General features: G+C 38.8%; 2 protein-coding genes across 11 annotated transcripts in view; one reads left to right on the forward strand and one right to left on the reverse strand.

Annotated features, from left to right (window-relative positions):
- PLEKHH2 (pleckstrin homology, MyTH4 and FERM domain containing H2) overlaps nt 1-26,143 on the forward strand; it is a 117,984-nt gene that overhangs the window by 11,716 nt on the left and 80,125 nt on the right. For 8 of the 10 annotated variants that reach the window (XR_008289289.1, XR_008289290.1, XR_003424851.2 and 5 more), the window contains exon 3: nt 17,514-17,576. The exons of 1 other annotated variant lie outside the window; for it this stretch is intronic. Coding sequence is in view for 5 of the 9 variants with exons in the window: in XM_027072564.2 (XP_026928365.1) it covers nt 17,514-17,576 (63 nt within the window). In the remaining 4 variants the exon portion in view is untranslated. Of the gene's footprint in view, nt 1-17,513; nt 17,577-23,029; nt 24,768-26,143 lie in introns of those variants that run through there. One more of the 10 variants, XM_053200533.1, reaches the window with a different exon arrangement.
- On the reverse strand, nt 14,256-15,551 carry C1GALT1C1L (C1GALT1 specific chaperone 1 like). The gene is given in 6 exon segments (XM_027072046.2): nt 14,256-14,495; nt 14,498-14,638; nt 14,641-14,802; nt 14,805-14,854; nt 14,856-15,026; nt 15,508-15,551. Coding segments are annotated over 6 exon segments (627 nt in total). The 3' UTR covers nt 14,256-14,436.

Genomic DNA, 26,143 nt, shown 5'->3' on the forward strand with positions numbered 1-26,143 from the left:
ATTCTACAATTAGTGGCTGAATGTTTAGCCACTGCCCTATATGGCCTCTCTAATCTGGCTTTATTACCATTCTGATATACTTAGCCACTCATCTATTCTGTCTTCTCCTCAACATGCAACATTTAAATCCATCTCTGCTAGAGAGCAGGTATCTGTGTGTGTTAGGATGTGTGTATGTGTGTAGTAATAACAATTTACATAGCACTATATATTTTTAAAGCAAACCCTATTGCATTGCTTCCACATGCCAACTTGAGTCAAATGTTGCATTCCAGAGGCCAGTCTGGTCCCATCCATAACCTTTGGTTTTGTGTTTGGACCAGTCTGCCCCAAGGCTTTCCCGAATAGTTCTCCAGACCTTCCCCTCAAATGGATGCAGGCCCAAGACTAAAGATTCTTGAGAGAATACTAATCTGATTCTTCAGCCTTTTGCCAGGAATTCTGGCCAACTTTTCTTTCCTGCAATAGTTCTGGTTCTTAGCTATACGCAGCTTATGCTAGGTGCCAACTATGGTTCTTAAGGTTTCACCACAACCATTAGCTAGTTTAAACCCCACGGTAACTTGGGGCACCTGGGTGGCTCAGTTGGCTAAGTGTCCAACTCTTGATTTCAGCTCCGGTCATGATCTCACGGTTCGTGAGTTCGAACCCCACATCAGGCTTTGCACTGACAATGCGTAGCCTGCTTGGGATTCTCTGTCTCCCTCTCTGTCTCTCTCCTGCTCCCTCCCTCTCTCAAAACTAAATAAGTAAACATTAAAAAAAACAAAACCCACACTCACCCTATAAGGTAACTATTATTATCCCCAATCTCAAGATGTTAACATTAAGAGTATTTGAGGTGTGCCTGGGTGGCTCAGTCAGTTAAACATCCGACTCTTGATTTCGGCTCAGGTCATGATCTCATGGTTCGTGGGACTGAGCCCTGGGTTGGGCTCTGTGCTGACAGCATGGAGCCTGCTTGAGATTCTCTCTCTCCTTCTGACTCTCCCCCGCTCATGTGCACTCTCTTATTCTCTCTCTCAAAATAAATAAATAAACATTTAAAAAAAAGATTGAGAATATTTGAGTAATACGCCCAATATTGTAGAGCTAACAAATAGCAGAGTGGGCATTAAACTTTAGATCTTACATACTTTTTGTGATGCAGCTTGGAGAGTGACTGGAACATAGAAGTAACTCATTATTTTCCTATATCTTTTTTTTTTTAACGTTTATTTATTTTTGAGAGGGAGAGAGAGTACAAGTGGGAGAAGGGCAGAGAGAGAAGGATACACAGAATTTGAAGCAGGCTCCAGGGTCGGAGCTGTCAGTACGGCTCCTGACATGGGGTTCGAACTCATGAACCATGAGATCACTACCTGAGCCGAAGTCGGATGCCCAACTGACTGAACCACCCAGGTGCCCCATTTTCCTACAACTTTCTTTAATTTTTTTTTAATGTTTATTTATTTTTGAAGGAGAGAGAGACAGAGTGTGAGTGGGGGAGGGGCAGAGAAAGAGGAAGACACAGAATCCAAAGGAGGTTCCAGGCTCTGAGCTGTCAGCACACAGCCCAACGCGGGGCTTGAACTCATGGACTGTGAGATCATGACCTGAGCTGAAGTTGGACGCTTAACCGACTGAGCCACCCAGGCGCCCCTCCTACATCTTTCTTAAGGGACACACTGGCTAAGTGTACAAGGAGGTGACTTAACAAATGTAATTACTGATTAATAGGAGACACCTCTGTCAATTTTTTTAAGGAAAATTTATGAGATGATCTCAAAGTGTTTTTATAGTTAAAGATGGATTTCAATTATATATACTTTATGTTTTTTGGAGATAGAGCAGAAGAATACATGAGATTTTTTTTTTTAAAAGAACTATTTTTGCACCATTTTTTTTTTCCATCACAATTTCCAAGTAACTTTGAATATTGAAGCTGGTGAAGAAAAAGGCCTTATTGAAGTCTTGGGCAAATACTGCTATAAGTGGGAGAGGTCTTTAGAGGAATTTGAGGAATGGTGTTGGAAATATCTCTAGTATGCCAAATATAAACTCTTCAGGGAAGCTGAGATTTAAGTAGGTTTCCTACTTTACAGTATTACTGGTTAGTGTTCTGAGTTACGGAGGGAAAAGAGAAAGTTTCTTTTTATGTTGAAGTGAATGCTGTTTCCAATGGGTTAGATTTTCAGTAAAAAAAGAAAAAAAAGGATGAAAATATGAAGAATTTTCCCTTTAGACATCTTAGGCATCAGCATGGCCCACATAAACTAGTGCTGCTGTCACCTGATACAGCATCACTGTCTGGGATTCCCTGCCATGACTGCCACTTGACCTTCCTTTTGTGTATATGATTCCCATGAGGTGGGCTATGATTCTCTCAAAGGACTGAGGAGTCCCTGGACAGCATAGTATTTGCCTTCATATAATGGTCCAGTACAACATCATGACCATCCTATTTAAATTACACATCCCCTCAGCCACTCTGTTGCCTCACCTAATATTTCTCACTACCTGACAGGAATTATACATATACTAACAATGAGACTTTGCAGGCTAATTTAAATGCCATTTTTTGGAGGGGGGGGGGAAATTGACCGAAGATATTATTTATTATAAGAAAATAAAGAAAAATGGTGATAGAGTCTTTCTAACAGTGATGGGTTCTGTTGGGGAAAATCAGGAAGAGATACTTGGTCAGGAATTGCTGTCCACATCGGTGAATGTGAAGGTCCTAAAATATTCTGCCTAAAGTGACCAATCTAGTAAACAAGTGTATTTGTATAAGGTGCTTAGAACACTGAGTATTAAGAGTGGTGGTGTTAGGATCCAACATCAGTGACATATTGTCTTTTGCCACTTGCTGCTAGGTTTACTCTGGCTATAGAGGACACTTCTCTGGTATTAAGTCCAAATACTAGGTTTAGAATTTGCTACTGCGTTTATTATTAAATAAGTAGCCTGTTTGTAAAAATTCCTATTTTTGTCCAAAGCCTGACATAGGGCAGCAGATTATTTTGTTTCTTTTAGTGACTTGGTGTGGATTGGTTGTGGAATGGACCCAAGGCTTACCTTATAGTCTACATTGTGAAAGTAAAAACTTACTTGAATATTTCCCGCATTGCTTTTGTTTTTTGTATTTTGCTAAGTTATTTTCCAGCCTGAATGGTTATGAAAATGGTCACCCCAAATCAAAGTATTGCCTTTCCTACTACCCTTATGTTTAAACTCATTTTAAAGTGTTGTAAACATTGTTGGATGCACTTAATGTATATTTACTCTATGCAGTGTGAACTGCTCAGTATTTATGATCTGTTATATAGACTGTGGAAACAGAGGGTTTTTTCCTTTTGTCAAATCTTATCTTTGGTTGTAAATAATTTTTTTGGACAGAGTTGACACTTTCATCTGTTCATTCATTTGCTCAACATACATTTATTGAATTTCTGTTACATGGTATTCATTATTCCTGCCTTAATCATTGCTATGTAAGTAAAGAATACACACAAAATCTGGGGGGAGACTTCTTGGCTTACTTACTATCTAGTGGTAGAATTATGTGAGAATCTCAAATTCCAAATTTAGCCTCTCTTGGCTATACCTCTGTCTCTGTGCTTCGTTCTGTGGTATATTCCTTGAGAACATGCAACTTAAAATTGTTCCTGCTATGAATGTTAGTGTGACTTTAAGTTACCAATAAAAGATGCCTAGGTTAAAAGAATAACATACAGAGGTGGGGGCTGCCTGGGGGGCTCAGTTGGTTGAGCATTCGACTCTTGGTTTCCGCTCAGGTCACGATCCCAGGGTCATGGGATCGAGCTCCACATTGGGCTCTGTGCTGACCATGGAGCCTGCTTAGGATTCTGTCTTTCTTTCCCTTTGTCCCTTTCCCCCATTTGTGCTCTCGCTCTCTCTAAAAATAAATTAAAAAAAAAAAAAGCATAGCATAAAGGGGATAGAAATAAAGACAAATGCTTTCCAACTAAGAATTCTGTGGTTTTATGTATTGGGGACTTATTTTCATATGGTTCTGTATAACGATATGCTGTGTGGAATTTTTAAATACCAAAGAAGCTGTGGTTCAACTCAAAGAGCACTAGGGAATCAGAACATGAAGGAAGACTCAAATCCCAACCATGTCACTGGCTGGGAGCATAGGCTAATACAAGGCATAGTCATTCTGAACATCAACGTTCTAATCTTCAGGATGAGCATAACAATTTCTGTCTTATGGTGTGGCTGTGAAATGATGTAGTGGGAAGTTTCTGGTTCCTAAGCACTAACTAAAAATTTGTTTAAAGTTCTCTTCTATTCCCCAAATTATTTTTCTTTCCTCTGAGATTATGTCCCACTTTTATGTTTGTTATGTTTTTTTCAGGTTGTAAACTTTTCTCAAATTTCTGATGATTTTTGGTGATCCATTCATATTTAAAAATGGGACATCTGAAAAGTTGACCAGGAATTGTGTGTAAATAGTCAGTGCTGGTCAACTGTCAACCTTTGTTTTAGAGTGAGGGGGTGGGAGACTGCCTATTACACCCTGAACCCATAAATGCCACAGTTGTTGGATTGGTGCCTTCCAAACAATTTTTTTTAGTTTTGTAAGAGAAGAAGAATTCCCATTTTCAACAGGAAGTAAATGCTTAGCTGCTGGACATTTGGCACATGGGGATAAGTGAGAAGATTCCAAGGAGTTAGTTGACTCTAAGGTTACGTAGTTTCATTAATACCCCCTATTTTTACCCCATCCCCATCACTCCTGATCTAGGTCTTTGCTGGATTCTGTGGGGAAATTAGCTCCCCGGGGAAACCCAGGACCCTCCAGTCCTAATTCTAGACTATGGTTTCTGCTTCATCAAAAACAAGGGGATTAAATGAACATATGCACATTTAATGGTGAGCTTGTCCTTGCACTCCCAACCTTCCTGTCTTACGTAGCTCCTAAAATGCCGGCACAAACATTTATCCTATGCGGGGAGATTAAAAGCCTCTGGAAATCTTATCAGCCCAGGAGGAAAGAGGAAATAATGCTGACAATCAGTGGTTCCCCAACAGAAAGCCCAGCCAGATCATCTAATGTTAAAGTTCATAGTCAATAAGCCCCTTATATGTGCTAAAACATCTAGGCAGCTTTTTAGTCCCTTAACCTTAAATGTAAGCAGGCAGCTCATGAATGACCAGACATCTAAGGAAAGCCTCTAACATGAAAGAGAACAATCAGAAAACAGAACAAAACACAACATTGTTTATGTAAGGAGAAGGAAATAAAACAGAACAAACAAAATCCTATCACTTAATATTCCCAAAGAGAAAAGATACTGCATCCCTGAAACAAGGAATATTCAAGGAATAAATAAGAGCTCTTGCAAATTAAAAACATGGTAGAAGAAACAGTAAACTTAATAGGTAGGTTGGAATATAAACTTAAGGTAAATACCTGGGAAGTAGAGCAAAAAATGTTAAAAAGATGGAAAACAAGAGAGAAAAGATTAGAAATGTAAAGAACTAGTCCAGCATGTCCAAGACCTGAATGATAGGAAGTCTCTGGAGTGGACAAAATCAATGAAATGAGGCATGAAAATTTTCCACAATTGAAGGACACAAGATTCTAGATTGAAAGGTCTACCAAGTACCTAGCACAACAGATAAAAATAGTTTCTCCCAAAGACACATCATCATGAGAGTTTACTATAGACCAACGAAAAGATTCTGCAAGCTTCCAGGTGGGGGGAAAACAGGTTATATGTGAACAATCAGGAATTAGAATGGGATTTTTAAGACATGCAAGTTCTCACATAACCTTCTTGAAGAATCTCCAGAAGGATGTGCTCCATTAAAAGGAGAAAGCAAACCAAGAGAAGAAGCCACAGGATTCAGGAAACAGGAGCCCCAGTGTGGGGAAAAGTGGAGGGACCTTCCAAAGAAGATAGCTGTGTCTTGGCAAGAGGGGTATCAGTCCAGATGAGTGCAGGTCAGAGACTCTGGAAGCAGCTTAAAGAAGATGAAATTGGTAGAAAATCAGGCATGAATGAACATCTTGAGAGATGATTTAATTTGGGATTTAGTTCAATAATTAAATTTAATAATTAAATAATTAAGTTCATAGAAAGCTAGATAAATAAAAGAACAAGACCCTTAACTCTAGGGGAAAAGCTATATAGCATAGGAAAAAGTAACTATGGTTTATTACGTGGTTCATCTCCGGGTATCATCCACAGTCACAGTAACACTAATACTGAATAGTGAATTAACCAAAGGTAAGATGTAAATGTGTTGGAAGAATGGGAGTGTATCTGTGTTGATGGTGAGGAGATCAACGAGCCAAATCCTCATTCTCCTTAAGGGAGTAAGTAGAAAATCACTAAACTAAAAAAAGTCAGCAAAAAAGAAGCATGTTATTTAGATCATGAAAGTAAATATAAAGAGAATTGCCAAAAGAGTGTAATTATTTTTATTAGCAAATCTTATGGAACTAGTCGGTACTTTATGTGTATTTATGGCTTTGATAAACATAAAAACAAAAGAAAAATTAAATCAAATTGTGAAGCAAATGGACTTGTACAGTCTCTTGAGGGGAAATCTTCATAATAGAATGTTTCCATGAAATCACTATCTAACCAAAATAATTTATTTTGAGTTTTCAGGGTATATCAAAAAGAATCAAACTTTCTGGGTTATATATTTTGAGGTTAGATTCATTCAGGATCAGGATTATTACATGTCCTTGATGAATTATCCCATTTATAATTGTTGACATTTTATTGCTGATACAACTTTCGGCATTAAGATCTCTTGTCTGATTTTCATATTGCTTGTAGGTAATACTTGCTTGAAATATTTTTCTGTTCCTTTACTTTCAACCTTTTAATGTCATTTTTTCAGTATGCCCCTTTAAATATTATATAGCTAGATTTATTTCTTTATCCAAATAGTGAGATAATCTCTTTAAATATATCTGAAATAATAATAAATGCATTCTGTTTCTACACATCATGATGCTGAAGTTTTCTTTATCTCCTCCCCTTCCCTGCCTTTTTCCCTTTCTGATGCTTTGCACGCTATAGATTGAATTTCTGTAAGCGGTTATCCTTAACTCTTTAAAAAGAAAGGCCAGTACACATACTTTATATTGCAATAATAGAACTTGAAACTGAATGTGGTACGGGAATAAGGAAATGTTAGGGAGTTGGTGGTAGTTACAAAAAAATAATTTCTCTATAGGGTAGCATTGTGGTGGGGGGTTGGGTGAGGAGAAGGATGGGAAACCCGTAGCTGTGGGAGCTGAGCGTCAAAAATAGCAAGTACCACAACTGTTAGGATGGCCAGCACCGAGTCTTCTTTAGAGAATAGGCTTTAGAAACTGGGCATTTTCTAAAACAAACACCTCCTTCAATTTAAACTTTGAATTAAGCTCTTGAAATTTAGGTAATTATTCAGCTTTGACGGATCCTAGGAGTTGCTAAATGTTGTATAAAACCATTAGAAGCCCTATAATGGAAAAATGTCAGGCAATCAGAAAGACTTCAATTGTCTCATCTTGTCTTAGAACTAGTAGTTTTTCCATCATTATCACAAAACTACCTCCTTGCAAAGCCTGAGGATGTGTGGGAATGGGCTGCAACAGGGTTTGCTGAATTCACATTTTGAGTAGGATGATTAATAAAACTGAAGGAGATCTTGCACTGTGGAGAATAATTCAGCTCCCAATGGCTTAGTCTGCCATGGCTTTGCAACAGCAGCAGGCTTTTTAAAATTCATAATATAGGCATGTTTTCATAAAACAAAAAAACACAGTTTTGAAATCTAGACCCAAAATGGCACTGTGTCATTTCCACTGCATTCTGTGGGTCATGGCAAGTCACAAAGCATCCCAGAGTCCAAAGGAGGGACAATGGACCTCACTTCTCAATAGGAAAAGTGGCATGTGCTTATAGGGAGGAAGGAACTGGTGATGGCCATCTTTGGTAGCTATCTAAGCCTGACTAGTTACTTTATTCATTCAGACTCTTGCATTCCTGCTTATGTCCTTGCTCCCTTCCTACACTGCAGCTGACCTCACAAAGGTCATGAATGACCTAATTAGCATATGTTTGCATATATTATTTATCTTACAACATATTACTTACATGTATCTTTCAATATGTTAATTATATTTAATTTTTTTTTGAGAGGGAAAAAGAGGGAGGGGGGCAAAGGGAGAGGCAGAGAAGGAATCTCAAGCAGGCTCCATGCTCAGCGAGGAGCCCGACATGGGGCTCATCCCATGACCCTAGGATCATGACCTGAGCCAAAATCAAGAGTCAGATGCTCAACCAATCCACTGAGCCACCCAGATGCCCCTAGTGTTTTTTACTAGAGAAGTTTTCAAACATACAAAATAAGCAGAATATTATAATGAAATCATTACCCAGCTTTAATGATTATTAACTCAATATCAGTCCTGTTTCATCATACCCGGACTCACTTCTCCTTTCTTATTTTATATTGAAGCAAATGCCAAATATATTATTTGGCAAATGCCAAATATAAAATAAAATATATTTTGAATATTTTATATTCAAAAATAGAATGTATGGTATCTATTTATATATAGATGGAAATATCCATTTATATATTTAGATAATTCTTTTTTTGGACATTTGTGGCTTTTATTTTTACCATTCAAATTATAACACTGCAATCACTACCATATATTTTTAATTGATGAAATACTAACAGATTTTTGACATCACTTTGACCTGTTTTCTTATTTTTATCCTCACAACTTCCTGTAAGGTAAGTAGAGCAGGTTCTATTATCCTTATTTTATCAACAAGAATTTTAGAGCGCAATGTCAAACTGTTGAATAGTAGAGTGAGAATTAGAACCCAGGGGGCGCCTGGCTGGCTCAATCAATACTGCACGTGACTCTGGATCTCAGGGTTGTAAGTTCGAGCCCCACGCTGAGTGTAAAGATTACTTAAAAATAAAATCTTAAAAGAATTAGAATCCAGATCTCTTGAATCTACTTTGTTCACTTAACTTGCTAACTTATTCATAAAAGTAATACATGTGTATGATAGAAATATACTGCTATATAAATAACCCTTGAACACCCATTAAGTATTAGATACATGCTGGACACTTTCCTGTTAAATATTGTGAGATAAAGGTTACCGCTTTTACAGATAAGGAATGGAGGCTCAGAGAAGTTAATGACTTACCCATCATTACATAGCTCATAAGCAGTGGAATTGTTTCTAATTTAGGTCTTCTTGCCTCCAACTTCAGTGCTCTTTCCACTTTTCCCTACATTAATATTTCAGGGGCTGCCCTTTTTTTTTTCCAAGTTATTTTATTTATTTTTTGAGAGAGAGCAGGGGATGGGCAGAGAGAGGGAGAGAGAGAATCCCAAGCAGGGTCTGCACTCTCAGCACAGAGCCCAACGTGGAGCTCAAACCCATGAACCGTGAGATTATGACCTGAGCTGAAATCAAGAGTCTGATGCTTAACTGAATTAAGCAACTTAAGTTGGTGGCTTAACCAAGCCACCTTGTTGCTCCAAGGGCTACCTTTTTTTTTTTTTTTTTTTGAGAGAGAGAGAGAGAGAGAGAGCATGAATGGGAAGGGGGCACAGAGAGACAGAGACACAGAATCTGAAGCAGGCTCCAGTCTCTGAGCTGTCAGCACAGAGCCCAACATGGGACTTGAACCCACAAGCCATGAGATCATGACCTGAGCCAAAGTCAGTCGCTTAACCAACTGAGCTACCCAGGCACCCCAAGGGCTACTTTTTTTTTTTAATTAAAAAAACCCAAAAATGACTCTTTGAATAGGTGCTTTACAATTAACTTGTATTCGAAGTCATACACATATAATTTTCATTTCCAGCACATTTAGCCTCTTCATTTATAACCTTACATCCCAAGTCTTGTAAAATAGTGTGTGTGTGTTGTGTGATGCCTTTTATAGTGAAAGTATAAAAATCTTTTTTTTTTTTGGTAAGGTTATTTATTGCTTGCTACTGAGCTTTTAGAGTTTTACTGTATGGCTGGTATGTGCAACATGTTATGGAGGATATAAAGGGTCCTCACATGTGAAGTCTGTCTTTAAGCAACTTTAGTTGGGAAAATAGTACTAGGTAGAGAGTCAGTGCCATAGGAGCAGAAGAAAAGTTATTTGGCAGCAGTAACCACACTATCCTTCATATATGCATAGTGCTTTACAGATGTAATATTATTTAATAATCTATAATATACTGAATACCTACTGTGTATAAAGACCTGTATTAGGGTATGTAACAGTGAGGCAAAGAGAGAAGGCTTCTGCCCTGTTAACACTAGAAACCCAACTTCAGAAAGAGAAATTTGACCAGATATCTCTATAGTTCTTGCCTTAATTTGCTTTGCTATAACAAAATACTACAGACTATATAGCTTATTAACAACAGACATTTCTCCTAGTTCTGGAGGCTGGAGATCTGAGGTCAGGGGTATAGCTAGGTCAGGTGAGGGCTCTCTTCCCTCAGAGGTTGCAGACTTCTCATTGTATCCTCACAATGCAACCTCAGAGGTTGCAGACTTCTCATTGTATCCTCACGTTTCACATGGTGGAAACGGCTAGGGAGCATTCTGGGATCTCTCTGATAAGGATAAGGGCACTAATCCCATTCACGAGGGTCCCACCCCTGTGACCTCATCACCTCTCAAAGACCTCACCTCCTAACACCACCACAGTGGGTGTTAGGATTCCAACATGTGAATTCTGGGGGGAGACACAAACATTCAGATCATAGTATTCCATACTTGGCCCCTCAGATTCATGTCCTTCTCTCAAACAAAATTCATTCATTCCCTCCCGACAGCCCTAAAAGTCTTAATAACTCTTCCAGCATCCACTTACAAGTCTATAAAGTGCAGAGTCTCATGTAAATCATGTATGGGTAAGACTCAAGGTATGATTTATTCTGAGGAAATCCCTTCCAGCTGTGAACGTGTGAAACCAAACAAGTTATGTGTTTCTGAAATACAATGGTGGGACAGACATAAGATAGATATTTTCATTCCAAGAAGAAGAAATAGGAGAGAAAGAAGGGACAGCAGGTTCCAAGCAAGTTTAAAACCCCACAAGGCAACTAACATTAAATCCTAAGACTTGAGAGTAATCTTTAGATGTTCAACCCTCTGGGATGGAGGTCCTAGCTTCTGGATCAGCTGGGGGTGAGGGGTCTCACCTTCTAGACCCTGAGGGGCATTTGCAGCCCAGTGGCTTTGCAGGGCAGCTCTCATGGGTTGCAGTTGCACACTGATGGTTCTACCAGTCTGGGGTCCAAGGGGTGGCCCCACCCCCATGGCCTTGATTGGGAATTGCCCTGGTTGGGGTTCTCTGGTGGCCTTGCCCTTGAAGTGGCCCTGTGCTTGGGTTGTACGCTCGCAGCTCTGGGCAGTTTCATCCTTCCAAATCTAGGTGGAGGTAGCTATGCTCCCAGTGGCTCTGCTGGGCAGGGGTCAGCCCCCCATGGCTTTGGGAAACAGCACTTTGGTTTGGTTGGAAGTTGTGTGGCCTGCTGAAACCCAGGAAATGCCCCACCACAAGTTTGTGAAATTGAAGGGGCAGCTCTGATGATTTCTGAATTGCATTTAGGGTCCTTCCTCCTTGCCTTGAAGAATTGCCTGATGTCATAGCCATAGCTCTAAGATCCCATCCTGTAAAATCCAAGTCCAACAGCCAGCCTCATTCCTTCCTCTTCAGTTCACATGGACTTTTCCTTCTTCAGTCGCTACCTAACTCTTTGGTTCAAACCCATACTGACCCCTTAATCAAAAGGTGGTTTGGTCACACCCTGTCCTCTCTTGAACAGACTTTCCCATTTCTTTCAATATGGAAATGCTGAAAAGTATCCAGATTTTTAGGTTCTATTTCCTCTTTGATCACTATCTTTAAATCATTTCTCTTGTCACATTTTACTATAAGCATTCAAGAAGAATTCGGCCACTCCTTCAACAGTTGGCTTAGAAATATTTCCTCAGTCAAATATCCGGTTTCATCACTCACAAGTTCTACCTTCCACAAAACCCCCAAGACAAGAATCCAATTCAGCAAAGCCCTTTGCTGCTTTATAGCAAGGATCACCTTTCCTCTTGTCTCCATTAACATGTTCTTTATTTCCATCTGAGACCTCATCAGAATGGCCTTTACCATCCATCATATTTCTACTAATACTCTGTTCACAACCACTCAGGGATTCTCTAAGAAAACTGAAGCTTTCTCCACAGCTTTCCTTTTTGCCTTCTGAGTTCTCACTGGAATTGCTTTAAATGCAATTTAAATGGTGTGTTCGTGGCAATGTAGGTTTTTGTACCATGCACCTCAAAATTCTTCCAGCTTCTACCGATTACCCAATTCCAAACTCACTTCCACATTTTTAGGTATTTGTTAACAGCAGCACTCCACTCTCGGGACCAATTCCTGTCTTGGTCTGTTCATGCTGCTGTAACAAAATACGACAGACTGCATAGCTTATGAACAATAGAAATTTATTTCTCACAATTCTGGAGGCTGGAAGTCTGAGATCGGGGTGCCAGCAACGCCAGGTTAGGGCCCTCTTCTGGGTTTTAGACTTCTTGTATTTTCACCTGGCAAAAGAGGCTCAGGAGCTCTGTGGGATCTCCATTATAAAAGTACTAATCCCATTGGCTAGAGTCCCACCCTCATTGGGCGTTAGGATTCCAAGGTGAATTTGGGGGGAACACAAACATTCAGACCATAGCAATCCTTTTAGGAAAGTATTCAGTCCTTTTTTTTTTTTTTTTTTCCTCTCAAGACTTCCATTTTTTAGAGCAGTTTAGGGTTCACAAAAAAATTGGGTGGTGCAGAAATCTCCCATATATTCCCTGCCCCCACACCTGCATAACCTCTCTCATTATCAGCATCCCCCACCAGACTGGTACCTTTGTTAAAATTGATGAATCTACATTTACACATTATAATAACCCAAAGTTCGTACATTCCATGGATTTGGACAAATGTCTAATGACATGTATCCATCACTAGGGTATCATACAGAGTATTTTCACTGCCCTGAAAAGCTCTTGTGCCCTGTTTATTGATCCCCCACCTCAGTTGCATCCTTTTCAGATTGGCTTCTTTCGTTGAATAATATGCATTTAAGTTTCCTCCATGTCTGCTCATGGCTTCATAGCTCATTTCCTTTTAGTGTTAAATAATGTCATTGTCTGGGTGTACCGTGGTTTATTTGTCCGTTCACCTACTGAAGGACATCTTGATTGCTTCCAAGTTTTAGCAGTTATGAGTAAAGCTGATGTGAACATCTGTATGCACGTTTTTTGTGTTGACATAAGTTTTCAAGTCCTTTGGATAAATACCAAGAAGTGCGATTGCTAGATCATATGGTAAGGGTATGTTTAAGAGTATGGTAAGAGTTTTGTGAGAAACTGCCAAATTGTCTTCCAAAGTGGCTATACCATTTTGCATTCCCGTGAGCAATGAATGAGAGTCCCTGTTTCTCCACATCCTCAGCTCCACATCCACTAGCATTTGGTGTTGTGAGTGTTCTGGATTTTGGTCACTTGAACAGGTATGTCAGTAATCTTTTTTTTTTTTTTTTTTTTTCCCGCTAGCAAAATTTTACAGATCAGCAACTTGTTTGTGGGTTTTCCTGGCAACCTCAGCAATATTCAAAATTGAGCTTACGTCTCCATGAGTGCAAAATTTTCCTTAAAAATATAATGTAGTTACACTGTAGAGGCGATGATTGTCAGCCCACTGCCAGTAGTGGAAGAATGTAGTGTTGGCGTGTACCTGCCAGTTGGTTTTTTTGTTTGTTTTGGTTTGTTTTGGTTTAAAGAATATCCTAGACTGGAGACAGTGCTTGTCCAGCTGCTTCTATGCAGTGCCATAGTCTATAACAGTAACTCAATAGAATGCTTTTAGACAACAGTACTTGCTTATTAAATTTTCAAATATTTTCACAAAAATTAAAGATGATATGGGGTCCAGAGAATGCACTTAGGAAATATCTATTTATGTACCCAAATACTTGAAACCTTTTCTAGAAGTTAGATCCCTGCAATAAATGGTCTTTGAAATGCTGCTCTGGGGACAGGCAGTTAAATTAATACATATGGTGACAATGGAATGTTTTACACTTTTGTTATCCAATAGAAATATAATCTGAGACACATACGTAATTTAAAATTCTCTATTAAACAAATTAATAAAATGAAACAGAATTTTGTATTTTATTTAATGCAACATATTAAAAATATTATTTCAATGTGAGTCAACATATAAAATTACTGGGATAGCTTATACTTTTTGTATTGGTTTTCAAATAATATGTGTATTATTGAATTAAGTGTGTATTTTACACTTACACATCTCAGTTCACACTTCAAGTGAATCCACATTTTAAGTGCTTTTGGACAGCACAATGCTATTATTTCCCAGCCGTCAGTCACTTTCTGAACCATTTGGAGGCAAGAAGACCAGTGTGCTGTTGAAATAATGAATGCCCTGAGCCAGTGCATACCATACATCATCACTATCATCTTTTTGGGTGTCAGTCCCTTAAAAGTAATAGCCATATCTGAACAGCAGCCTTGTACCACTTCCTGAGGATTATTACACATGGTCTCTTGAATAAGATGTGCATTGGTTTTGTATTAAATACAACTCTTCCTTCAGAATCCTCTGCATTTTCTGCAAGAATTCCAGCTTATTTAAGGCCAGCTGCCAGCTGCATATCTTCAGATAACTCCCAAATGACACTTCAATCTGCACACTTCTCAGACTTACTGAAGAGGCTGTCTTTCAGATTCTATACTTGACAATTTCTCCTTCCACGGTCATGTATTGGAGCTTGCCAAGTTATAGTGTGGCCCAGAGAGAAAGGTTGTGATAAAGCCCCGGTACACAGAAAACACGCTGAATTGTCAAAGACAGCAAATGTAGTGGGACATGTAGGAAAGAACCAGTTGTAGTTGTCGCTGTGCTTTTCAAAGACATATTTGTAAGTTGTCCTCATCTGTATCCACAGGTCACTTTTTAAAAGATTTATTTATTTATTTATTTTGAGAAAAAGAGAGAGAGTGCGAGCAGGGGAGGGGCAGAGAGAGAGGGAAAGAGAGAATCTTAAGCACGCTCCGCGCTGCCAGCATGAAGCCCAAGGAGGGGGAGAGGGGGACTTGATCCCACAAACCCAGATCATGACCTGCGCTGAAATCAAGAGTTCATCACTTAACCCACCGAGCCACCCAGGCACCCCTCCACATGTCACTTTTAAAAATATTAAACAACCTAACAATCTATCATTTTTAGGACTGTAGGGCTCTGCTTTGTCAGTGTTTGGCCCAAGTCTCTTTCAATAATGCTCATCTTGGATTATCCAAGGCTGATACAGTCAACACGGATACTGTTATTAATATCCACGCGTTGCACTTCTGAAATATTTAAGAAATCTTTTCTTTTTTGGGGGGTGAAGGTAATGGTGATCAGGGTCTTTACCTCTGTGTTGAATGTTACCTGGCCACATAGTTGTCAAACACAGTAAATGCTCCCAGCAGCATACTGGTTTAAAAACAAGCAAAAAAAAGACACACCCTTGTAAGGGTTAAATTGTAGTGTAGGGCTAACGCTTAGCTTGAAAAATAACAGCTTTGTGTTGACCCTGAAGGTTAAGAGGTAACAGCCTTGCTTTGCTCTTGTAAACTACGCCTCATACTTTTGTAAAAATTAGGCTTCACCAATTAAGGAAACAAAAGTTCAAAGAAAAGAGCATCAGAGGCAGGGTCAAGGAGATCCATTGGTTGCAACTTAGAGGCAGAAAGTCTAAAATAAACACCTCATTAGGCAACTGTTTCTAACTCATCTGGAAACGGTTTCTTTGTTCTGTTCCCAGGTGATGATAAAACGATGTGATCGGTTATAAAAACTCTGTACCCTGGCTGTTCGAGGCCGCACTCTTATCAAGAGTGTTGGTCCCGATCGGTCGGCCTTGCATCTCATTGTAATAAGCTTTGTTGTGACTGTCACTGGTGCCCATAGCATTGTTTCAGGAGTCGTGTGGATGCAACACCCTGGACCGGGTCCCTGCAGCCCACCCAGTCTGAGGCTAGGGTCGCTCTCCCAGCTGGGACACTCTAGCCATGAGAAGCCGCTTCTCTGTGGTTCTGAGAAGTGGGTGGGGCTGGAGCTAGGCGTCAGCTGTTGGGGCGGGACCGGGGTGCTGGGGTTTGAGGTGCGCTGAAAGTTCTGGAACACCAAGCAACAATGAAACTGAGAATGAGCAAATATCGAGGGACAGACAGCTATAATGTTGACCATATTTCACACTCAGAAAAAAAGAATTTAAAATTGAGTTTTATGTCACAGTTGTGTATTCACTACCTAGTACCCATTTCTTATGTTAGTTTGCACTGGGTCCTTTTTAAGGCTTTTCTTTATTTTACTTATAGTAGTCATTTGAGTAATTTACTTTAAATCTCCAAGCTTCCCCCCCCCCTTTTTTTTAATTGAAATTTTAGTTAACATACAGTGCATATTGGTTTCGGAGTAGAATTCGGTGATTCATCACTTACCTAGACACCCAGTGCTCATCCCAACAAGTGCCCTAGTTAGTATCCACCACCCATTTAGCCTATCTCCCACTCACCTCCCCTCCAGCAACCCTCAGTTTGTTCTCTGTCATTAAGAGTCTCTTGCAATTTGTTAAATCTCTGAACTTTTTATTTTCTTCAGAACTTTAAAAAAAATATGGAGATTTCTTTTTTTATTCTTTGTGCTCTACACTTTGGTGGATGTGCATGTGTGTGCTAACATGAGTCTCTTCTGTACTCTACGATGTATGAGAATTAAAACTAGCTAGAGTTTTTTGGGGGTACCCTAGGTGGCTCAGTCAGTTAAGCATCTGACTCTTGGTTTCAGTTTGGGTCATGGTCTCAGCTTCATGAGTTCAAGCTCTGCATCTGGCTTGTGCTGGCAGTGCAGAGCCTGCTTGGGATTATCTCTCTCTCCCTTTCTCTCTGCCTGTCCCCTGCTCATGCTATCTCTGTCTCTCTCAAAATAAACAAATTAATTTAAAAAAACCCAAAAAACAGAGTTTCTACTTAAGCATGCCACCTACGGAGCTTGTGAGAATATACCACTTTCTGATATCATTGTGACTTTTCGATCAACAAATCAAATATATTTGAGGTCTCACTATTCTCTTAGATTTAAATTACTGTTCTTAATATGTGTTGACCAGTAATTCATAAGTCAATGAAGAAAATCCTATGGATGAGCACTCATGTAGTATAGATTGCATTGTACTAAAAGTATGAAACATTTGGTATGTTATTTGGTTAATTTTTAAATTTTTAAATATGCATTGAAAGAGGCCTCAATGTGATAAATTGTGTGTCATTCATATGCATTAAACTACTTTAAATATTCTTAAAAGAATTTTATGACATCACAAGATTTTTTAAGTCCCTTTCAAAAGAGAAATATGAATTTTTAGATTTTCTCTGTTTTTCCTCACTTTACAGATGCAACAGCTTGAGAGACAAGTTATTGATGCTGAGCGTCAAGCAGAAAAAGCTTTCCAACAGGTAGGGTATAATTCTAATTAAATTTTTTTCTCTCTCTACCAGTATAAACCTTGTTTTGCCCAAAACAGTCCTCAAAATAGTCTTTAACCCTTCTCTACATCTTATCTCTTTGACTGTTCTGTGAGCTGGATCCAGAGAGTAAAAGGAGAGTCTAACGTTATTTTGCCCCTTAACAGAGTTCCAAAGGATAAAAATGCGTCCATTAGGAAGTCTTCTTTCCTGGAAAAACCAAATATGACTTTCAAGGCAGTCGTAACCATAATGAAGTTTTAAATATAAATATGTTCATAGCAGTTTGATAGAAATAAAGAGTTGGAAATAATGTGAATGCCATATTACAAGAGAATGAATAAGTGAACTGTATTCATTCCATGAAATAGTAAACAACCATTACAAATAATTATTACAGGGGCACCTGGGTGTCTCAGCCAGTTAAGCATCTGACTCTTGATCTCAGCTCAGGTCATGATCTCACAGTTTGTGGGTTCAAGCCCCACATCAGGCTCTGCACTGATGGCATGAAGCCTACTTGGGATTCTCTCTCTTCTTCTCTCTGCCCCTCCCCATGTGTGTGTGTGCACACGTGCTCTCCCTCTCAAAATAAATAAATAAACACTAAAAAATAATTATTACAAAAGACATACTAATATAGAAAAATGCTTAGAGTTATATTAGGAAAATATGAACACAAATTTTTACTTAGTATGTTAATAGGTATTTGGGAGAAAAGTCAAACCTTTGATAAGTCACTTAGTCCTGTCTGGGCCTTGCCAACATTAAAATGAGTGTTTTCAGTGAGCTCACCAAGTGAGCCTTAAAGTTTCTCTAATGAGTCTCAATCCATAGCTTCACATTTTATGAAAAGATCCTTGTCAGGTTCAGGCAAGTCAGGATTTTCAAAATTATTATTTTTTTCTAGGAAGTATATATTTAATTTCTTATACATGTTCTAAATTTGTCATGTTTCTTCCCAAACGTAAGTACTACCAAATCTTGTTTTCACCTAAAAGATTTAATCTTGTATAGTAGATTGATTTAGTGGCCTGATAAATTTCTAAATAAACCCAGTCTAACCTAACCCTTGATTTTCTTTAATTAATTATACTCAAGCGCGCCTGGGTGGTTCAGTCATTTGGCCATCTGACTCTTGATTTTGGCTCAGGTCATGATCTCACAGTTTGTGAGTTCAAGCTCCACATTGGGCTCCGCAGTGTGGAGCCTGCTTGGGATTCTCTCTCTCACTCTCTCCCTGGCCCTTTGTCTCTCTGTCTCTCAAAATAAATTTTTAAAAATACTTACACTTAAAAGAGATTCCTAAAATTTTACTATGACAAATTTCAACCAGTGCAAGAGTAGAGAAAATAGTATAATGAACTTCCATCATCAGCTTTAACAATTAGTCAACTCAAGGCTAATCTATACCTCCATCCACTTTATTCTTCTCCACCCCCACACCAGGTTATTTTGAAACAAATTCTAGACATCATATTATTTCACCCATGAGTATATCAGCAACTAATCTAAAAATAAAGACTTAAAATCACAAGTATAGTACCATCATCACACCAGTAATTATTTAAAACCTCAAATTTAGGTATTGGTAGAAGTATGAGTAGTAATGGTAAGGATTGATGCTGTGCTTGGTTTTTTATATCGTTTAGCTGGTAAGACCGAATAGTAATATCTCCACTTATAGCTATAAAAATCCAATAGTTACCAGTAAACTCATAAAAGGTCACTTACATTCTATGTTTATGTCACTGTCTGTCATTCTGTACTAAATGTCTTCGTCTTTTTCTATTGTAGGCTCCGTATGTATATGTACCTGTTTAGCCCGACACCCTACAGCACGCATTTGTCTACTTCTCTCTCTTGTCTTTCTCTTTACCTCCGTTTCTGACTTTGGCCTTTCTCGGTGACATCTCTCTTTACCTGTATATCCGTGCTTGTCGCTCTGTCTGTTCTTCCCTATCTTTCCCTTCCCTTTCTTCCTTTAACACCTCATAGTATAGGAAAAATAGAAGGAAGCCGAGGATGGTTTTGTCTTGCCTTTTCTTAAATTAAAATTCTTAATTCATATGTGCAACATAATTGTTTAGCTCTGAAAATTTAAGTATTTTTATTTGTGATTTTTGGGGTTTTCTTCTATGATTCACTAGATCTTAAGAGCAAAAAAAAAAAGAATCCCCATTCCCAATTTAAGGGAAGCAAGCCATGGCTGTTTGTAACCATTAGGGCCCAATCACTCATCTTCATAAACTAACAGGAAGAATTTCTTATTTGAAGTTGTCCTTTAAGGATATCACATATAAAGTTATTTAATTCTGTGTGCTACATTTTACAGCAAAAAGACACTGTGATTGCTAAATGGCCTTAAATCAAACCTCTCGTCCCGTAAAGCGTGAGAATTGCAAATCTCCCAAAATTTCTATGTAATTTAGCAAAATCTGTAGGTATCTGTATACTTATATTACACTATATATTATTGTATATTATATATATTATACATTGTATGTTATACATTATATAAATTACATATTATACATTCTGTACCTCGCACATTATACATCATATTACATACGTAATGATTCTAAAAGTTTATAGGAAATACAGAGAGCAAATAAATCTCATGCACTGATTATATTACCTTTCTTTCTCAAGACTAAGTAAATGTTATTAATGTAGAGTAACTGAATCCTTTGCTATCTTTAACAGTTTCCATAGGACTGTGCCCTATCTGCTGTTTATGTTGCTTAAATTCAGCTTGTCCTTTGTCATTTAGTGAGATCCTAAGACTTAAACTGTATTTATGTTAACCAAAAAGGAACATTTCACTGCTAAAAGCAGTAGTCGGCTAAACCAGCTCAACTCTGCACCTTAGTGGTGTTCATTTTCCCTCTTGTTTTTAATGACTGGCATTACTTTACCTGTGCAACCCTTAAATAAGTTGGCTATAGAAAAGAAATCATACATTTTTCCAAGAGAAATCTTGGCAATCTTTATTCTTAATACTGTAGTACCTTTTCATTGTAGTTGTTTAAAGTTTTGAAAGCAGAATGTGTAAATCTCATTGTACTTGTATTTCTGGGAGATGGATAAACAGCAAATTGCACATGTGGGAGATACTGATACAGAGGATTCATTCTCAAGTATATGATTAGGTGTATATTCCAATCTATTACACCAGTTTATGCTAACCAAAAAGGGGCACATAATTTCCCCTATAGAAATTTGTGTTGTCATTCTGTCCTTCTGGTCTCAGTTCCTTGCCTGTGTTTGATGCAGACCTGGTAGGACCTGGATTTTAAAGTTCCCTCTTGGGGCTCCTGGGTGGCTCATTCAGTTAAGCATCTGACTTTAACTCAGGTCACGATCTCATGGTTTGTGAGTTCGAGTCCTACATCAGGCTGTCAGCTCAGAACACACTTTGGATCCTCCGGCTCCTTCTCTCTATGGCCCTCCACTGCTCATACGTATGCATGCGTGTGCTCTCTCGCTCTCTCAAAAATAAAAACATTTTTTTAAAGTTCCCTCTGACCATTCTAATATGCGGGCTAATATGTTTTTCTGTGAAGTTGGTTCTTAATAAATGATTACTACTCATTCACGCTAATCTATGGGACCTTATAATGATTTGCTTCATTACGTGGAAACATACTTTATCCAGTGCTATTCCTTTTCACCTTCCGTGAGAATGGTTCTGGCCTCACTGCATAAATTCTAGAGCACTATCTCCAAAATAATTGTGTTTAAAATGTGATTGGGGGACACCTGGGTGACGCAATCGGCTGAATGTCCGACTTTGGTTCATGATCTCATGGTTCGCTGCTGTCAGCTTGTCCGCGCAGAGCCTGCTTCGGATCCTCTGTCCCCCTCTCTCTGCCCCTCTCCCACTTGTGCTCCCCCCTCCAAAAAAGATATGATTAGAATAATTGTTTAATTTGCAGTAAATTTGGAATAACTGGTAAACAGTCTGGGATTCAAAATGCCCTTATAATTCCTTTCTTCATTCCATGTTGGAATGATCAGGTATTCTGTCATGCCATTGCAACATATATATATAGAAAGAGAAATTTTCAACCTCCACTCAAAAATACAGTCACATCTTAATTATCTGTAGTGGGGTAGGGAGCGATGAGGTTAGAACAAGGAAGAAGAAAAGAGTAGCGTAGGTAATTACAACAGGAACAATATTTGCAGCTCCCGCTTTCTTCAGGGTGGGCGGGAAAATGAAAAACAGCATTAGGAGTCGGGTCAGTGTACCCAATACTACCCTCAAGGTTTGACGGTTCACCAGAAGGACTCACAGAACCCAGAAAAGTCATTATACTCATGGTTATGATTTATTACAGTGAACGGATATAGAGTAAAATCAGCAAAGGAAAAATACACGTAGAGCAGAGTCCAGGAGAAACCAGGTATGAGTTTCCAGTTGTCCTCTCCCAGTGGAGTTACACAGGGGTGCACTTGATTCCCGTCAATGATATGTGACAACGTACAAAGCATTGCCAACCAGGGAAGCTCACCTGAGCCTTGGTATCCAGAATTTTTATTGCCCTGGCAGTGGGGATGGGGTGGTGGTGGTGGTGTCAGTCTTGTAGACATGGAATGCATGCAAGACTGACCTTAGCTACTCAGAATCCGTCCCTGCACAGGTCAAACTGATACAATGTAGCCCAGGACCCTGGGTGAGTGGGGAAAAAAAAAAAAAAGGTATTCACCTTAAATCACATTGTTGACATAAAATATCTGGTGTGGTCCAATATCTCAGGTATGTAGAGTCTTATCAGGCAGGATATTACCAGGTCTCAGAGGTTATTTTTTCCAGGAGCTAATCAAGGACCAGTTGTTTCTTGGGAATGTGCAAGGTTTGAGTACCCCAAGTCTGCTGAGTTAACCCTTTACTGCAAAATAGCTCAGGGACCTCAGAAGAAATAAAGGCTTTGGGATAATGGCTGAGGAATGTGCTGAGATGTGTGGATGCAACCAGAGGCTCTCCTGGAAGAAAAGGAGAAAGGTAGCCTAAAGTGCAAAGCATTCTTCACCAGAGGATATCCACATATAAGTAATTACAAGAGTTTCTTTAGCGAACAATTTGAATTTGCAGATGTTTGTTATTGGCCAGTCTCTGAGTAGTTAAAATTCTTACATGGTTCAGGTTAAATGAATGGAAAAAGAACTGGGCTATTTTCTGTGTACTTGTAGTGAGTTATTTTTAAAGGCTGCTTGGTTTTTCTGTAGGCCTCTTATCTTTTCGGAAGACCTATTATTCATACTAATTACCAAGGAAGGCTAGTAAATCCTGAAGAACTTGATCCTAACAAGACCACTTGGCAAGTCGGTTGCCTGTAACTACTTTGTGATCCTTCTCCCTAAGAGGTTTTGCCATTTTTGTCAGTATTTTTCTTGCTTAGAGAAGTTTTGTTTATCTAAAAGTAATGGTTGAATTAAACAGTTGCACATGGCAAAGATTCATCTAAGGAGCTCTAACTGTAGCATTCATTCATAAAGTGAGAACTCTTTTCAAACTGGACATATTTTTCAGGGGATAAGAGCACTCCCAAATTATACTTTTCTAGGACTGTAGACCTTTCCTAAGCAATAATAGGACAATTTTATTTTTATTTATTAATTTTTTTTCAATGTTTGTTTATTTTTAAGAGACAGAGAGAGACAGAGCATGAGTTGGGGAGGGGCAGAGAGAGAGGGAGACAGAATCCAAAGCAGGCTCCAGGCTCTGAACTGTCAGCACAGAGCCCGATGTGGGGCTTGAACTCAGGAACTGCGAGATCTTGACCTGAGCTGAAGTCGGACACCTAACCAACTGAGCCACACAGGCACGTCTTATTTTTATTCTTTTAAGTTTATTTTTATTTATTTTGAGAGAGACTGAGACAGAGCGAGTGGGGGAGGGTCAGAGAGAGAAGAAACAGAGAATCCCAAGCACGTTCCCTGCTGCCAGCACAGAGCCCAATGTGGGGCTTGAACTCACGAAACTGCAAGATCATGACCTGAGCCAAAACCAAGAGCCGGTTGTTCAACCGACTGAGCCACCCAGGCACCCCAATATTAGGGCAATTTTATGTGGCAGTCCAATGTTTGTAGGGTAGCTTGCTCCAACTTAATAAAAGGACACTATAGGTATAGATCTGGTGATAGTTATTTATATTCTTGTTCAGAATCTTCAACTTTTCTTGAGGTTTGTAGGAGCAGAACAATTTCTTCCCTTCTAGTTTCTTTGCCTTGTCTAATAATTAAATTGACATAAGACAGATTAACAGGAGTAAAACAAGTTTAAATTCATACATATGGGAGCTTCCTAAAAATATGAGACTCCAAAGAAGTGACCAAAGCAGGCAACTTTTATACCTTTTAGACAGGAAGGCAATCCATTTATGAAGAATTGACAAGACAAGGGGGTTTGGGCTTAGAGTAGTAAATTAGTGAAGAAGTAACAAGGTTTGTTTATACAGCCTTCTCAGGCCTTAAATTCCCTATCTCTGGTGATAAGGATGCCTTCTTCCCTCCTGGTAGAGGAGGGGGACATTTCCTGCTTTCAGGGGGACAAAGGAGCATCAGAGTGTTTTTATACCAGCTGTTTCTCGGGTAACTTTAATTCAAAATAATCCAGATGACAAAGTAGCACATTTTGGCGAGCCAATTCTGCCCCCTGTCAGGTTTATGATCTATTCCTCTGTCCCTGAACTACCATTTGAACTTGGTCTCTGCTCTTCTCTGCTTTGACAGCTGTCGAGCTCCCTGTGTGGAACTGGCTGTGCCATCTTAAGAATGTTTCCTCGTATTTACTATCCAGCCCATGTCCTCCTCTGGCTTTTTCATGCTAACATCTCTGAGGTAGACCTTTGTCCTTGACCTTTTGGTCTGCTCTTCCTGCAGAAAGCCTGCTATGTTATGTTAAAAATATAAATCTTAAGGTAACTTAAAATTATCACTTGGATAGTGGAATACAGGCTTTGTCTCCTATTTTGTGTTTTTATTTTTTTAATGTTTATTTCTTTATTTTGAGAGAAAGAGGGAGCATGCGAGCAGGGGAAGGGCAGAGAGAAAGAATCCCAAGCTGACTCCGCGCTGTCTGTGCAGAGCCCGAATTGGGGCTCGAACTCAATGACTGTGAGATCATGACCTGGGCCAAAATCAACAGTTGGATGCTTAACTGACTGAGCTACCCAGGTGCCCCTCTTTTATTTTTTAAATCTACTTTCATTTTTATAGTTTTCAGATATCTGGGTGGTATTTAAGTAGGACACATTTGGCATTACAGTTGAATTTACAATTCTGCAGTGAACCCACAGATGAAACCTTGTATTCATGGTTAAAAACAAAACAAAACTAATCTTAACACCCTCCTTCTAGAAGCCCTCATTAGTCAAGTATTTTTGAACGTTAAGTGGATTCATCATGATCTTTCAGATGTGTTTTTAATAGTTTAAGATTTTTTCATCTAAATTATCATTGTTAATTTCTCAAATGCTTTTGCATATTTTTCTTCTTTGCCTCCTGCAATCTAAACAAAAATTACAAAAATTACATTCTTACCTATTCTTAGCACATGTAATAAAAGTCTTAATCTACAGTGCTCAGTACTTTATTTTCTTTCTTACTATCATTAATATCTCACACATTCCTTCTAAGATTTCATATGCCCAGATGTGTTTTGCAACAGATCCAAGCAGAAATCAGTGCCTCTTAGATATTAAAATTAAGGCTTAACTCAACCCTGGGTCACACACCAGTCTCTTTGTCTTGCTGTATTTTTTCCCATTGCCTTTATCGCCTTGTATAACGTACTGTATGATTTTTACATTTTATTGTATTTGTGATCTGTCTTATTCACTAGAATGTAATTTCTATGCAGAGATTTTATTCACTGATATCTTCCCAGGGCCCGGCACTTGGCTGCTATCCACTGAATGTTAAATGAATGAATCAATAAACCCTCACTGAATGCACTCTCCTACCTGTATCTTGATTCTCATAGTTTTTTTAATTTTTTGTGATTCCATCATTTGAAGCTTTCAAGTTCTTTTATTGTCCTTTTCCTTTCCATCATGTATGTATTTCTTTTTCACCTAAGTTCAGTTTGTTTTCCCCAAATGTGCTATTATACAAGGTCATCCAATCTGATCGTCTCTCACTACTCACCTTCTTTATATTCCTGCTTCACTTAAAATTTGAAAAATTGAAGGCTGCAAACTTTCTGATTCTATACTCACATGAAATGCCTTGAATATTATCATTGTTCTAGTAAACATGTACATTACTTTAGATGATAGCAATATTCTGAGACTCTCTTATGTGCCCTTGTGTACCTCAAAGGTAACACCACTTGGTAAAATGGTCTTCAGACTTTATAATTATTAAATACATTAAATCGTGCTGTTCAATGTTTTGTTTTATGATGATACCTTTTAGGAATCTATTTGATGTTAACATAAAAATTTCATGCATAATACCCTATGACCCAACAATTGCACTACAAGGCATTTATCCACGGGATACAGGTGTGCTGTTTCGAAGGGACACATGCACCCCAATGTTTATAGCAG

Source organism: Acinonyx jubatus, chromosome A3 (assembly GCF_027475565.1).
Source record: "Acinonyx jubatus isolate Ajub_Pintada_27869175 chromosome A3, VMU_Ajub_asm_v1.0, whole genome shotgun sequence".
Taxonomy (NCBI): Eukaryota; Metazoa; Chordata; class Mammalia; order Carnivora; family Felidae; genus Acinonyx; species Acinonyx jubatus.